The sequence below is a fragment of the Cervus canadensis genome, chromosome 22 (assembly GCF_019320065.1).
Source record: "Cervus canadensis isolate Bull #8, Minnesota chromosome 22, ASM1932006v1, whole genome shotgun sequence".
NCBI lineage: Eukaryota > Metazoa > Chordata > Mammalia > Artiodactyla > Cervidae > Cervus > Cervus canadensis.
This window is the reverse complement of record NC_057407.1, coordinates 46825580-46839044: the sequence shown is the minus strand read 5'-3', so window position 1 is coordinate 46839044 and position 13465 is coordinate 46825580. Positions and strand designations below refer to the sequence as shown.

General features: G+C 48.2%; 1 protein-coding gene across 4 annotated transcripts in view; it reads left to right on the top strand.

Moving 5' to 3' along the window:
• The window catches only part of TTC21A (tetratricopeptide repeat domain 21A), a 34463-nt gene that overhangs the window by 7398 nt on the left and 13600 nt on the right, over window positions 1-13465 (top strand). For all 4 annotated transcript variants that reach the window (XM_043442317.1, XM_043442316.1, XM_043442320.1 and 1 more), the window contains exons 6-11: window positions 1177-1334; window positions 5591-5675; window positions 7744-7842; window positions 8952-9144; window positions 12624-12721; window positions 12901-13101. In XM_043442317.1, the coding sequence (XP_043298252.1) occupies window positions 1177-1334; window positions 5591-5675; window positions 7744-7842; window positions 8952-9144; window positions 12624-12721; window positions 12901-13101 (834 nt within the window). The remainder of the gene's footprint in view (window positions 1-1176; window positions 1335-5590; window positions 5676-7743; window positions 7843-8951; window positions 9145-12623; window positions 12722-12900; window positions 13102-13465) is intronic.

Genomic DNA, 13465 nt, shown 5'->3' with positions numbered 1-13465 from the left:
AGACAGACCTTTGTTGGCAAAGTAATGTCTCTGCTTTTTAATATGCTGTCTAGATTTGTCATAGCTTTTCTTCCAAGGAACAAGCGTCTTTTCATTTTGTGGTTGCAGTCACCATCTTCAGTGATTTTGGAGCCCAAGAAAATTAAGTCTGTCACTGTTTCCATTGTTTCTCCATCTATTTGGCATGAAGTGATGGGACCAGATGCCATGATCTTGGTTTTTTTAATGTTGAGTTTTAAGCCAGCTTTTTCACTCTCTTCTTTCACCTTTATCAAGAGGCTCTTTAATTCCTCATAGCTTTCTGCCATAAGGGTGGTGTCATCTGCATGTCGGAGGTTATTGATATTTCTCCCAACTGATATTTCTGGCAATCTTGATTCCAGCTTGTGCTTCATCCAGCCTGGCATTTCTCATGATGTACTCTGCCTATAAGTTAAACAAGCAGGGTGACAATATACAGCCTTGACGTATTCCTTTCCCAATTTGGAACCAGTCTGTTGTTCCATGTCTGGTTCTAACTGTTGCTTCTTGACCTGCATACAGGTTTCACAGGAGGAAGGTAAGGTGGTCTGTCTTGAAGAATTGTCCATAGTTTGTTGTGATCCACATAGTCAAAGGCTTTAGCATAGTCAATGAAGCAGAAGTAGATGTTTTTCTGGAATTCTCTAGCTTTTTCTATGATCCAGTGGATGTTGGCAATTTGATCTCTGGTTCCTCTGCCTTTTCTAAATCCAGCTTGTGCAACTGGAAGTTCTTAGTTCCCATTCTATTGAAACCTAGTTTGGAGGATTTTGAGCATTACTTTGCTAGCATGTGAAATGAGTGCAATTGTGCAGTAGTGTGAACAATCTTAGGCATTGCTCTTCTTTGGAATTGAAATGAAAACTGACCTTTTCAAGTCGTGTGGCCACTGCTGAGTTTTCCAAATTTGCTGGCGTATTGAGTGCAGCACTTTAACAGCATCATCTTTTAGGATTTGACATAACTCAGCTGGAATTCCATTCCCCTGCCTTGCCTGTCAGAAAACGCCAAGACTGCTGTGGACCTGATTTGTCACTCTGAATGATGGCTTCTGCCCATGTGTCAGGCTCTGCTCCTGTCTCGGTGGGGACACTGACACCCACCGCTCATTTTGGGTGGGCACTGATGAGGGCTCTTCTGTTCGGCTTTCAACAGGTGATGTACTTCATGATGCTGCAGAACTACTCGGGTGCCCTTGAGGTGGTGAACCAGATCACCGTCACCTATGGGAGCTTCCTGCCTGCCTTGGTCCTAAAGATGCGGCTGTTCCTGGCTCGGCAGGACTGGGAGCAGACGGTAGAAATGGGACACAGGTGAGGGGCAGGGCTGACCTGATGCTTCCTTCCTTTGCCAGTTCAGTTCAGTCGCTCAGTCGTCTCCGACTCTTTGCAACCCCATGAACCGCAGCACCCCAGGCCTCCCTGTCCATCACCAACTCCTGGAGTCCACCCAAACCTATGTCCATTGAGTCGGTGATGCCATCCAACCATCTCATCCTCTGTCATCCCCTTCTCCTCCTGCCCTCAATCTTTCCCAGCATCAGGGTCTTTTCAAATGAGTCAGCTCTTCGCATCAGGTGGCCAGAGTATTGGAGTTTCAGCTTTAGCATCAGTCCTTCCAATGAATATTCAGGACTAATCTCCTTTAGTATGGACTGGTTGGATCTCCTTGCAGTCCAAGGGACTCTCAAGAGTCTTCTTCGACACCACGGTTCAAAAGCATCAATTCTTCTGCACTCAGCTTTCTTTATAGTCCAACTCTCACATCCATACATGACCACTGCAAAAACCATAGCCTTGATTAGACTTCCTTTGCCAGTGGAGGGGACTAATTGGTCCCCTCTTACACAGTGGCAGGATGGGGGAGATACTGTGTATTTGATGGAACAAGCCATAAAAGTCAATATTGTCAGTGGGAGTTATGAATAGTGATATGGTCACATTGGGGGTTGGGGAGCAGAAGGAGGATGGATGTGAACTAGGCACTCACTTGTCACAGCAGGAAGCCAGCAGTGGAGGCCTGTGATGGACAAATCAAGAAATAGGCCTCTCGGGACTTCCCTGGTGGTCCCCTGGTTAAGACTTTGCCTTTCAATGCAGGGTGTACAGGTTCGATCCCTGATCAGGGAACTAGATCCCACATGCCTTGCGGCCAAGAAACCAAGAAACGTGGAACAGATCAGTACTGTAGCAGATTCAATAAAGATATTGAAAATGGTCTACATCAAAAAAACATCTTTTAAAAAAAAATTGGAAAAGAAATAGCCCTATCAAGTGATCTAAGCATAGTGTTTAGGAGAGAGAACTACCAAAGGAACTCAAGGCAATAAGAGTTAGAGGTAAAAAAAAAAAAAAGAGTTAGAGGTAAACAGCAGTTGTGTCTGAGGAGTGGGCGGGGAGGAAAGAATAAAGGCAGAAAGGAACTATTGTAGTATGTAATTTTTAAAACTGTGGGTGTAATATATGTTAATAAAAACTGTGGGTGACAAAGGTCATTGCCTGAGAGAATACTTTAGTAGCGAGCTGAGTGCATCAGGAAGACAGCGGAGGGAGGATTCAGGAGTAATGGGGACTTGTGGAAGCCCAATTCCAGGTATAGGGCGATCCTGAAGCACTTTCACTGTGAACAGAGATAAAGATGGCTTCAGGGGAGGGATGTTTGATGGAGGGTTTTTGAAAATGGAATTTTCTAGATAACTGAAGCTTATCTCTTTAAACTCTACCACTTTAACCATTTTTATCACAGTAATCATAAAACATATAGTACTAATTTTCTTCCTAAAAAGAGTTCATGGACTGTTTTTTCTGAGTGATCATGAGTCACCAGTACAGTTCAGTTCAATTCAGTCACTCAGTCGTGTCTGACTCTTTGCAACCCCATGGACTGCAGCACGCCAGGCTTCCCTGTCCATCACCAACTCCCAGAGCGTGCTCAAACTCATGTCCATCAAGTTGTTGATGCCATCCAACCAACTCATCCTCTGTTGTCCCCTTCTCCTCCCTTCAGTCTTGCCCAGCATTAAGATCTTTTCCGATGAGTCCATTCTTTGCATCAGGTGGCCAAAGTATTGGGAGTTTCAGCTTCAGCATCAGTCCTTCCAGTGAATATTCAAGGACTGATTTCCTTCAGGATTGACTGGTTTGATCTCCTTGCAGTCCAGATTGTGTGTTTGTGTGTGGAGGTGGAATAGAAACATACCTCTTCCTTCCCTATGGAAGGATGATAACTGGAATGGAAGTCTCACACAGAGGCACTGGTAGGAAACTGAAAGTGACTCCAGCCTGTGCCAGGCCTGGGCGGGCCCTCAGCGGCCTCTCTCACAGTTGGCTGGTGTCCTTGGCAGGAACTCCTGGATCAAGAGCTTGCTTTGGAGGCTCCGCTTTGGGCCCACAGGATACCTGGAAACACCTGGCTGAAGACTTTGACCATGGGTGTGTGCTGCCTCCCTACCCAGGTCCTGCTGCCCAGACCTACAGGGAGACGGCGTGTGGTGTCCACGGGTTGAGCCCAACGCCTGACACCTTCCCTCACAGAGGGTTCCCCAGCTCATAGACTTCTCTCATTGCTCTTTATTTATTTTTGGTTGCACCACTCAGCATGCGGGATTTTAGTTCCCCAATCAGGGATCACAACTATGCCCCCTGCAGTGGAAGCAGTTGTTGTTCAGTCGCTAAACCACGTCTGACTCTTTTGTGACCCTGTGGACTGTAGCCTGCCAGACTGCTGTGTCCCTGGGATTTCCCAGCAAGAATACTGGAGTAGGTTGCCGTTTCCTTCTCCAGGGGATCTTCCCGACTTAGGGGTTGAATGCGCGTCTCTTGCATCTCCTGCACTGGCAGGTGGGTTCTTTACCGCTGAGCCTGGGAGCCCGTGTGTTTCGTTAGTTTCATGTAGTTTGCAGTGTCAACATTAGAATGGATTACAGAGTTCTAACCACTGGGGCGCCAGGGCAGTCCCTTCCCCATTGCTCTTTAAATTTCTGCTCTCTGTAGATGTGTTTCTCTTTTCAGCCCTAATATTGTTCATTTTTTCCTTCTCTTTTAGTTCTCTCCACCAATGTTAAAATAATTTGTTTCTTCCATGAGTCTTGTTAAAGAACCAGCTTTGAGTTTTGTTGATGCTATCATATCCTTGTTTTCTAATTGATTAATTTCTGCTGTTTATTATTTCCTGCTAACTACCTTCTGTGGAGGTACTCTGTTGTTATTGTCTAACTCTTGAGTTGGATGCCTGGACATTCTTAATATTCTTTTAGAAGATAAGCATTTAAGTTTATGGATGTCCCTTGAGGTACCATTTAACAGTGTCTACACATCTGGATATTTCAGTAGTATCTTCAGTATCATTTGGTTCCGCAACTTTTCTAACATTGGTTCTGAACCTTTTTTAGTCCATACGTCTTTTTTAAAGTTTTGTTTTTTTTTAATTATGAAATTCACAGTGCCTTCAAAATCATCATAAATGCCTAGAACTCTTTGAATGTTGACTGTGCCTGGTTGTGTTGAAAGTTGATATGTCAATTAGAGTAACTGTTAAGCAGAAGGACCATTCCCTGATCCGGCTGAAAAATATGAAATTTCCTATAAAGAAACAAAATATTGAAAATTCCAGGGAATTCCCTGGTGGCTCCGTGGTAAAGAATCTGCCAGCCAATGCTGGAGACATGGGTTCGACCCCTGGTCCAGGAAGATCCCACATGCCCCACAGCAGCTAACCCCTTGCACCACAAACCTCTGAACCTGTCCTCTAGAGCTGACAACCCCCCACTGCTGAAGCCTGAGTGCTCTGGAGCCCATGCTCTGCATGGCACCACATGCCACCACGATGAGAAGCCCACACTCCACAACTAGAAAGGAGCCTGTGCTCGCCACAACTCGGGGAAAGCCCCTGTGGCAAGAAAGACCCAGCACAGTCAAAAATAAATAAATAATTTAAAAAAGAAAGAAAAGTCTGTAGTGTGATCAGGAGCCGCGTCTTCCCAGTGACACATGATGGAAACCAAAGTTTCCTTCCCATCTTACAGCTGCAGACTGACCCCCCGTCCCCTGACCTTGGTACCACAGTCATGCCTGTGTTGTTTGGGATATAAATAGGTTTCTGTCATGAAGACACCCCCAAACAAGGGACTTAACGTAAAAGGTTATTCCTCTCTCAGGGAAAAGTTAGGGTGGTGGGCCAAGACTAGGATGACAGCTTAACTCTCTAGGGTCCCAGGCCCCCTCTGTCCTATTCCTAGGATGTTGCTCACATGGCCCACATTCTGGCCAGCAAGAAGGAGGAAAGAGAAGAAATGGAAGGCATGCTGTAGGGACACCACTGGTTATACCCTGGGCACTTTCACTTGCATCCTATTGGTCAGAACGTAATCACATGGTCACACACGAGCTGCAGAGGGAAGCTGGGAAATGTAGTCTTTATTGCGGTAGCCCCATGCCCTAGCAGTTCAGCAGGCTCTATTAAAAGGAGAAGGGGAGGATAGATGTTAGGAGACAATCAGAAGATGCCACCACATCATCTTAACCTTGCCTTTGAATGCTCTCAATTCATGTGGCTCCTCTTCCTGTTTCAGAATCCTCGAAAAAGACGAAAGCAATATCGATGCCTGCCAAATTCTAGCTGTGTATGAGCTCGCAAGAGAAGGAAACATGACTGCAGTAAGTTCTTTCAAGACTCAGAAGTTGAACCTTGAAACCAACCCAGCCAAGGAGGGACCCTTCACAGCACCTCCACCCCCAAGGCTTTGGAGGGGGCTCCCTGGGACTCAGCTCCCTACCCCCATCCACACACTCGGGGCTCTGGTTTGGTCTTTGAGCCACACAGTTCAAAAGTCCGGCAGTGAGGCTAACACACTGCTCTGGTTCTGCCTCATGTTCCTTGTGTGACCTGGGCAGGTGTCTCCACCTGGATGAGCCCCAAGATGCTCATCTGTAAAAATGGAGATAATTCCACCCACTCTGTGCGATTGTTATAAGGTCCAATTACAGGCCACGTAGGACGACTGGGAACAGTGCCCAGTGCGCTACAGTAACTTCCTCCATTTTAACTGATAGAAGTCATGATTGTGGTTTGTTGCCGGTTTTGGTTTTGTTTTTGTTTTTGCCACGCCGCATGGCTTGCGGGATCTTAGTTCTGTGACCGTGGATTGAACCCAAGCCCACAGCAGTGAAAGTGCTGAGTCCTAACCACTGGACTACCGAGGAATTCCCATGGTTGTGTTTCTTGTTTCGGGAAATGCCTTTTTTTAAGGGAATGGTTAGGATTGTTCAGATATTGACCAGGCGGTACCTGGCCCCATGGGCTTCCCAGGTTGCTCAGTGGTAAAGAATCCACCTGCCAATGCAGGAGACGTGGGTTTGGGCTCTGAATCCCCTGGGTCAGGAAGGTCCCCTGGAGGAGTAAATGGCAACCCACTCCAGTATGAGAATCACATGAACAGAGGAGCCTGGCAGGCTACAGTCTGTGGGGTCACAAAGAGTCAGACACAACTGAGCAACTTAGCATGCACCTGGCCGTGAACTTGCTCGTAAGACGTGTAGTTTTCCAGAGAAACCCCAAAGAGTCCTCAGATGCAGTCAGAAGCACCTCAAATTCATAATGAAAACCTCCATGCCCAGACACATTCTTATTTTCAAAAAGAGTTTGTGTCTTCAGTGAAAAGCCTGCCTTCTGAATAAAGATATTGCCTCTGCGGAGAGTGTGACCAGTCAAGAGGCCCTAAGGGGCCATGGCGAGAAGAGGAAGTTTCTGCTTCCTTTTGCCCAGCTCTGAGGTTATGGATTTTGTGGGGTGGGGTGAGGCGGAGGGCACGGTCTGTATTTGGTAGGAACCCTTGAAAAGGGCCCTAGCCCTGTCTCTGGGTAGAAACAAGGGACTAGGCCTGTCCTCAGCTCCCTGAGAACATGGGGCCCTCAGCAAGTCTTCCAAGGGCCTGGCCTCACGGTTAGGCCCAAGGGCAGTTAGCATTTAATGCCCCTCCTTTGCCCCCATCTCAAACCCTGGGATCTGCCCCTCACCCCAGCCCAGGCTGCACAGTCCTAAGCTTGCAGCTTAGGATCCACCCCACCCCACATCTCTTTTGGTACTTCTTTGCAGCTGCAGACTAAGAACTCCCTGCCCCCACATAGTGAGTGGGCAGAAGAGTCCACGAAAGAACACAGGCCTTGGACTCAGCCAGCCATCTAGATGGCTGGGTAACCTGGGTCAAATGACCTTAACCTTTCTGACCCTTCATCTTCTAGACTGGAAAATTCAGGTACACTGACTTTCAGAGTCCCTGGGAGGATTCACTGGAATGACAAGAGAGGCATCGATGTGGTGACTCAGGTCAAAATGGAACAGAGGTTTGGGGCCAGAGACCCACCCTGACGGTTTGCTCCTGGGCCAGCCCAGGTGGTTTGCAACCGGCCGGAGGGGACTGCTGTGTGTGCACCATACAGCTGGCTTCTGGCACTGTTTGGGGGTGTCTCAGAGGACAGCTGCTCTTCCCAGATTCGTGAATAAAGGGGCAGTGCCGGCTCTGGGGGGAAAGCCCCTGCAGGGCCCCAAAGTGATACTGAAGCCTGGGCACACCCAAGGCCAGTGAACTCTGAATCTCTGGCATTGGTGCAGAGGCCCGAGTGTGTTTAAGATCTCTCAGCTGGTGCTCCGGGCAGCCACCCTTGAGAACCTTTGCCCCACTCCCCTTTTACCTACTGCCTTTGACGCTGTATTTTGTTCTTGCAGGCTGCCGAGCACGTTAGGAATCTGATTAAGGCACTGGAAACAAGAGAGCCCCAAAATCCAAGCCTCCATCTTAAAAAAATTCTTGTGGTGAGCAGACTGGTAAGAAAGCTCCTCCCTGGTTTCTGACCTAGTGCATCTTGTCTTGTTCCCAGGGGAGATCTGTGGTCCCCCAGAAGCTCCCTCAGGACCCCGCCCCACCCCTCTCTGGCTTAAACTTGACCTCTCAGTCTAGTGGTCCAGGCCCTGGGGCCCCTGCCTGCTTCCGTCCTGTCACGGTATCAGGTAGCCTCTGTCTCCTTTGCCCACGTGCCCTTCAGAGATGCTGTGAAGACCACGGAAGTGAGATCTGGAAGCTTTCAGAGTGGGAGGCACCCTATTTGGGGAAAGAGGGCAGCAACACAGCTGTGGAAGAGCAGGGTGCTGGAGCCCCCGACTCCCATATACTTTTTGTGAAAGAGACCCAGGGAGGCCGACCTGCCTAGCCCTCTCTGACGCCAAGCACAGTGCAAATGGAGCAGGCTGCCAAACAGTCTGTCTCTGTCACAACCTTCAGCCCCAGAGCAGAATTTACTAGAAGGGGGACTTCCCAGGTGGTCCCATGGCTAAGACTCCACTCTCCCAAATGCTGGGAGACCTGGGTTCCATCCCCGGTCAGGGAACTATATCCCGCACGCTGCAACTAAGAGTTCACATGCCACAACTAGAGATCCCACGGCCCCAACTGAAAAAAAGAAAGATTTACCATAAGGAATTGTCATAAGAGCAGGGGCAGCTCTGGGGAGTCGAATTCCACTGGGATGCCCTCTGTCCCTCCACCTCTGTCTGATTCTCTCTGCTCATTCTCCAAGCGCAGCAGGGAATGTGGCTGCTCGCAGCCCTCAGGGCCCCTTCCCTCCAGTGTTCCCCTCATGCAGCTTCAGCTTGTGAAAAACCTCCTGGTGACTTGCTGGACCAGTGACTATGGCCAGACACGGGGCTGGGCCCCTTCAAGGGCTCCATGCCTGGAGGCGGTTCCACACATGTGGCCACCAGGGTTGGGGGGAGGGGGGAGGTTCTTTGGAAGCTGGACAGCTTCCTGGACACACGATACTTCTTGGGCTCTCCTGAGAACCCCCAAGTCCTGCCAAAGTGTCCCCCATTTGTAACATGGCCTTGTTTAGGCAGGTTGGAGTGACTGGTTTCCCATTCCCCATGTCTGTTCCTTCCAGTGTGGGAGGCACCCCGCGATTCTGCAGCTGGTGTGTAGCTTCATCGAACGAACCTTCGTGGCAGCATCCTCCGATGCCCACATGGCCACCGAGCTGGGCTACCTCTTCATCCTGCAGGACCAAGTAAAGGAGGCATCCCTGTGGTACTCGAAGGCCATGAAGCTGGACGAGAGCAGCGTGGCTGCCTTGACAGGTCTGTGCAGGCAGGGAGCGGGGTGGCAGGCTAGGGGGTGAGAGCCAAGCAGGGTGACCTCCATGAATCCAGAAGAGAAGGGTTGGCAAGCATTCTTCCCAGAGGGTATGTGAGTTCGGGGGTACACTGTAGGAAGGGGTGCCTTTTGAGGCATCTACATGTATAGACGTAAGAGGCACAGGAATTCTTGAAAGCAGTCAAAGCCATTCTCATCTCCTTCAGACCTCTGATAGCCACACTCTGCCTGACATGCTGGGTCAGCCCGGCCTCCTCTCAGGCCCCACCAGGCCAGCGCCCCCCGCTCCCCACAGCCGCTCACCTCACCTCTGTAGACCCTCCCTCTTCAGGCCCCTGTGCTGAAGGGCCAACCAGAGTGAGTAGTTTTGAGAGTTTTGCTTCCCTATGTGTCCCAGGGCTTCCCTCCCACTTTATACAAATGTCAAATGAATTTTCCAGAGCCCAGTTTTCATTTTTACACAAAGCTCTCAAATCTGTGGTCTTTAGCAAATCCTGAGACAAAGATATTTGATTTTAGTGGAGGCATCCTTGTGATCAGTGCCCCAGACAAGCCGGCTTCCTGCCCCGGCTCCAAGGAGCTGTGTCTTTTGGGCGCAAAGTCAATTCTCACTCAACTCCAGGCACACCTGTGCGGCACAGTCAAAAAAGCAATCCAAGTGGTTGGTCTTTATTTCTGGTTCAATGTATCAGGCTGACTCCTCGTTCATTGCTTCTTCCTCCCTCCCCAAATACCCCCAAAGTCACAGCCGACATTTTAAAAAGATGGTGAGTCCCCGTAACAGCCCCAGAAACAGGGTAAGGTGCCTTTGGTAGACCAGAAACTCTGAAGAACCTCACATTTCTAGAAGATATAAAGCAGATTGCATTCAATCTGGAAGCTCTGAGCAAGTCTAGAAACCTATAAGCCAACATGGGCAGAAATGGGGCAGCTAAAGAAATGAGTAGATCAGCTTTCCCCAGAGGGCTCCAGGAAAAAGAAAAATTAAAAAAAAACACAAGCTTGGGGTCCTGAGAAGCTGGGAGCAAAATATGTCATGGGGTCAACATCGAGCTAACAGGAGGGTTATTGGAAGCCCAAGAATGGGATCAAGGAGACTCTTACCAGGTGGTGGGACAGGACAGAGCAAAACAAAGCCCCCCATGATGTCCGACCACCAACAGGGACATGAAAGACAAAAAACTTGAATGCCCAACACATAGGCAAAATCCCCTGAAACGTTCCTCCACCAGGCTGAGTCCTGGCCCACTTCCTCAATTCAAGGGAGAGCCCCTGCTGGTCAGCCAAAAGGGAAGTCCACACACAGTTCACGCATATGTGTCCCTGACTCATCCATCTTACCTGACCCGTCTGGGAAAATCAGGGGCCTTAACAATTTGAGAAATCTGCCCTGGTTGCTAATAGTCATCACTCTAGTCCATTTATAAATCTGCTAGCAGTTTGAAAGAAGGGGCCAAGTGGAACATGCAAAGCAGTGGCCCTCTGAGTAACAAAGTTAAGGCCAGATACAGAAAAGACTTTGTCCCCCAAACAGCTCCTATGTTGGCTGACTCTAGAGTCTATTAGGTCCATGAGTAAAGAACATGCCACTAGGAAAAAAATACAGATAACAAAAAAAAGAGTTGGTGAAAATTAAAAATATGATTTTTGCAAAGTAAAAATGTCCATAGATGAGCCAAATAGTGGGACGGATATGACTGAAAACCAAGATGGTGGTGAAGAAGACAGTCAGAAATAAATGTACCCAAATGGTCAAGGAATAAATTGTAAAAGAAGAATTGTAGGAACGGAGGGGTTTGTCCTCCCAACATCAAAACACATCAAAACAAGAGTAGTTAAGGACTTCCTTGGTGGCTCAGTGGTAAATAATCCGCCTGCCAATGCAGGAGACACAGGTTCGATCCCTGATCTGGGAAGATCCTGCATGCCTCGGAGCAACTAGACTCGTGCAGCACCACACTGGGCCTGTCCTCTAGAGCCTGGGGGCCACTTCCTGAAGCCCGAGAGCCCTGGAGCCCATGCTCCGCAACAAGAGAAGCCGCCACAGTGAAAATCCAGCGCACCGCAGCTATAGAAAATGCCACACGGCAGCAAAGACACAGCACAGCCAAAATAAAGATAAAAAGTTATTTTTTAAAAAAAGAGAAGTCTGTTTGAGGCCAATCCTGGAATAAACAGATAGATCAACAGGATAGAAACAGGCCTTATGATAAAAATGACATTTCAAACCGATAGAGTATCAATAACTCATGGTCGGATACCTGACTATTCTTTATGAAAAAAAAATAAAGACGGGATGGGGAATACGTGTAAATCTATGGCTGATTCATATCAATGTATGACAAAACCCACTGAAATGTTGTGAAGTAATTAGCCTCCAACTAATAAAAAAATAAATAAATAAATAAATAAAATAATAAAATAAAGGTAAATGCTCATTTCACATTATCCTCAAAAATAAATTCTAGATGACTTAGATACTTAAACATAAAAGTTAAATTGGACTTGGGTTGCCCAGAGAATTCTAAGCATAACTACAAACTCAGAAGTTCTAAAGGAAAATATTTGACCAATTTATGTAAAAATTTAGAAGTACTGGATGGCAAAAAGGTAGGGGAAAAATAGTTAAAAGGTAAAAGGCAAACTAATGGAAAATGTTTGTAACAAGGAATATATATAAAGAGAATAGAAAGAGATAAAAATCCATCCAAAGAAAACAGGAAAAAGCTATAAACAGGAAAGTTACAGTAGAAAAGGCCACTAAATATATAAAAAGATGTCCATTCTCCCTAAAAAAGTTTTTTTAAAAAAGTGAATTAAAGCAAGTTATTCACTCTTTAGCATAGTAAAGAGTAAAGCATGTTTGTGAGGTCGCGGAGAAAGAAAAAACACTTCCAAATTCTTGACAGTAATATTAATTCAAATGTCCTTGGAAGGAAAGCTGGCCTTATCTATCCAGGTTTTAGATGTACATGCCCTTTGACCCATTAACTCTACTTAAGAAGTTAGAACACACAAAAATGTTGACTATGGCATTGTAATAATATTTAAACACTGAAAACCAACGAAATGTGAAATGAGGAGTCCTTCAATACTGCAGTAGCTAAATAAATGGTTACATCCGCAGTACAATATTATGTCACCATTGAAGAGAATGGGGTAATTTGTATGAACGGATGGGAAAATACACTATACACTAATAACAAACAAATGCTTTGCTAGATGTTTGAAGAAATACACTCCAGTCTGTTCATATTGATTCTCTCTAGAGAAAGACATGCTGAAAGCCAGGACGTGAGCTGGGGATGTTTTCCTTGCCCTACGGTTCGAATGCTTCACCATGAGCACATACCACTCTTTGAGTTTATGAAGACACAGGAAAGGGTCCCTGCTGTCCACTGTCCCTTGGCCTGCTGGCTCTGCCACAGAGCCGGCTCTTCATCCCAGTTCTGTCCCCTCTCAGGGATCATCTGGTGCCAGATCTTAGACGGCCACCTGGAGGAGGCCGAACACCAGCTGGAATTCCTGAAGGAGGTGCAGCAGTCCCTCGGGAAGTCCGAGGTCAGAGCTCTGTGCGGGCCGGCGCTGCTCTGGGATCCTGCCCCCGCCACACCCCTACCCTCTTCCCACCCCCACTTTCCAGTAGGGCAGCCACGACGGCCTTGGACTTCTGCTTCTCCTTGGCCTGCCGGCTCTGCCTAGCGAGCGTTGCCTCCAAGACCCAGGCCTGCTCCCCACAGGTGCTGGTTTTCCTCCAAGCCCTCCTGGCGTCCAAGAAGCACAGGGAGGAGCAGGAGGCCACGGCGCTGCTAAAGGAGGCCGCCGAGCTGCACTTCTCCGGCATGCAGTCCCTCCCCATGAGCTCCGAATACTTGGAACGGCTCAACCCCGTCTTCCTGGTCTGCATCGCCAAGGAGTACCTGGTCTTCTGCCCCAAGCAGGTTAGAGGAGGACGCTTCTTTGTGGGGCGGGGTGAGGGGAGGGGGTTGGACTGGAGAACAGGTCTGGGCAGGGGCAGGACCTGCCTGGCCAGTCACTAGGCTGCTTGAGCTTCGGGCAGTCGGGGAGCCCAGTGCTTTTCACACTTGCACGTGCAACATGCCAATCACCCAGGAAGTGGGCACAAGCCCTGCATCTCCCAGGCGACGCTGATGCTGCTGGTCCAGGGACTGCACGTGAGGAGCGGGGCACTGACCTCTGTTCATCCCAGGGAGGAACTGGGCTCCCTTTTCTCCCAATGTCTTCTAAGAAGTATTTTGGTCTTTCCTTGTTTGTCCGGCCTTCCCAGACAATCGAGATTCCCTG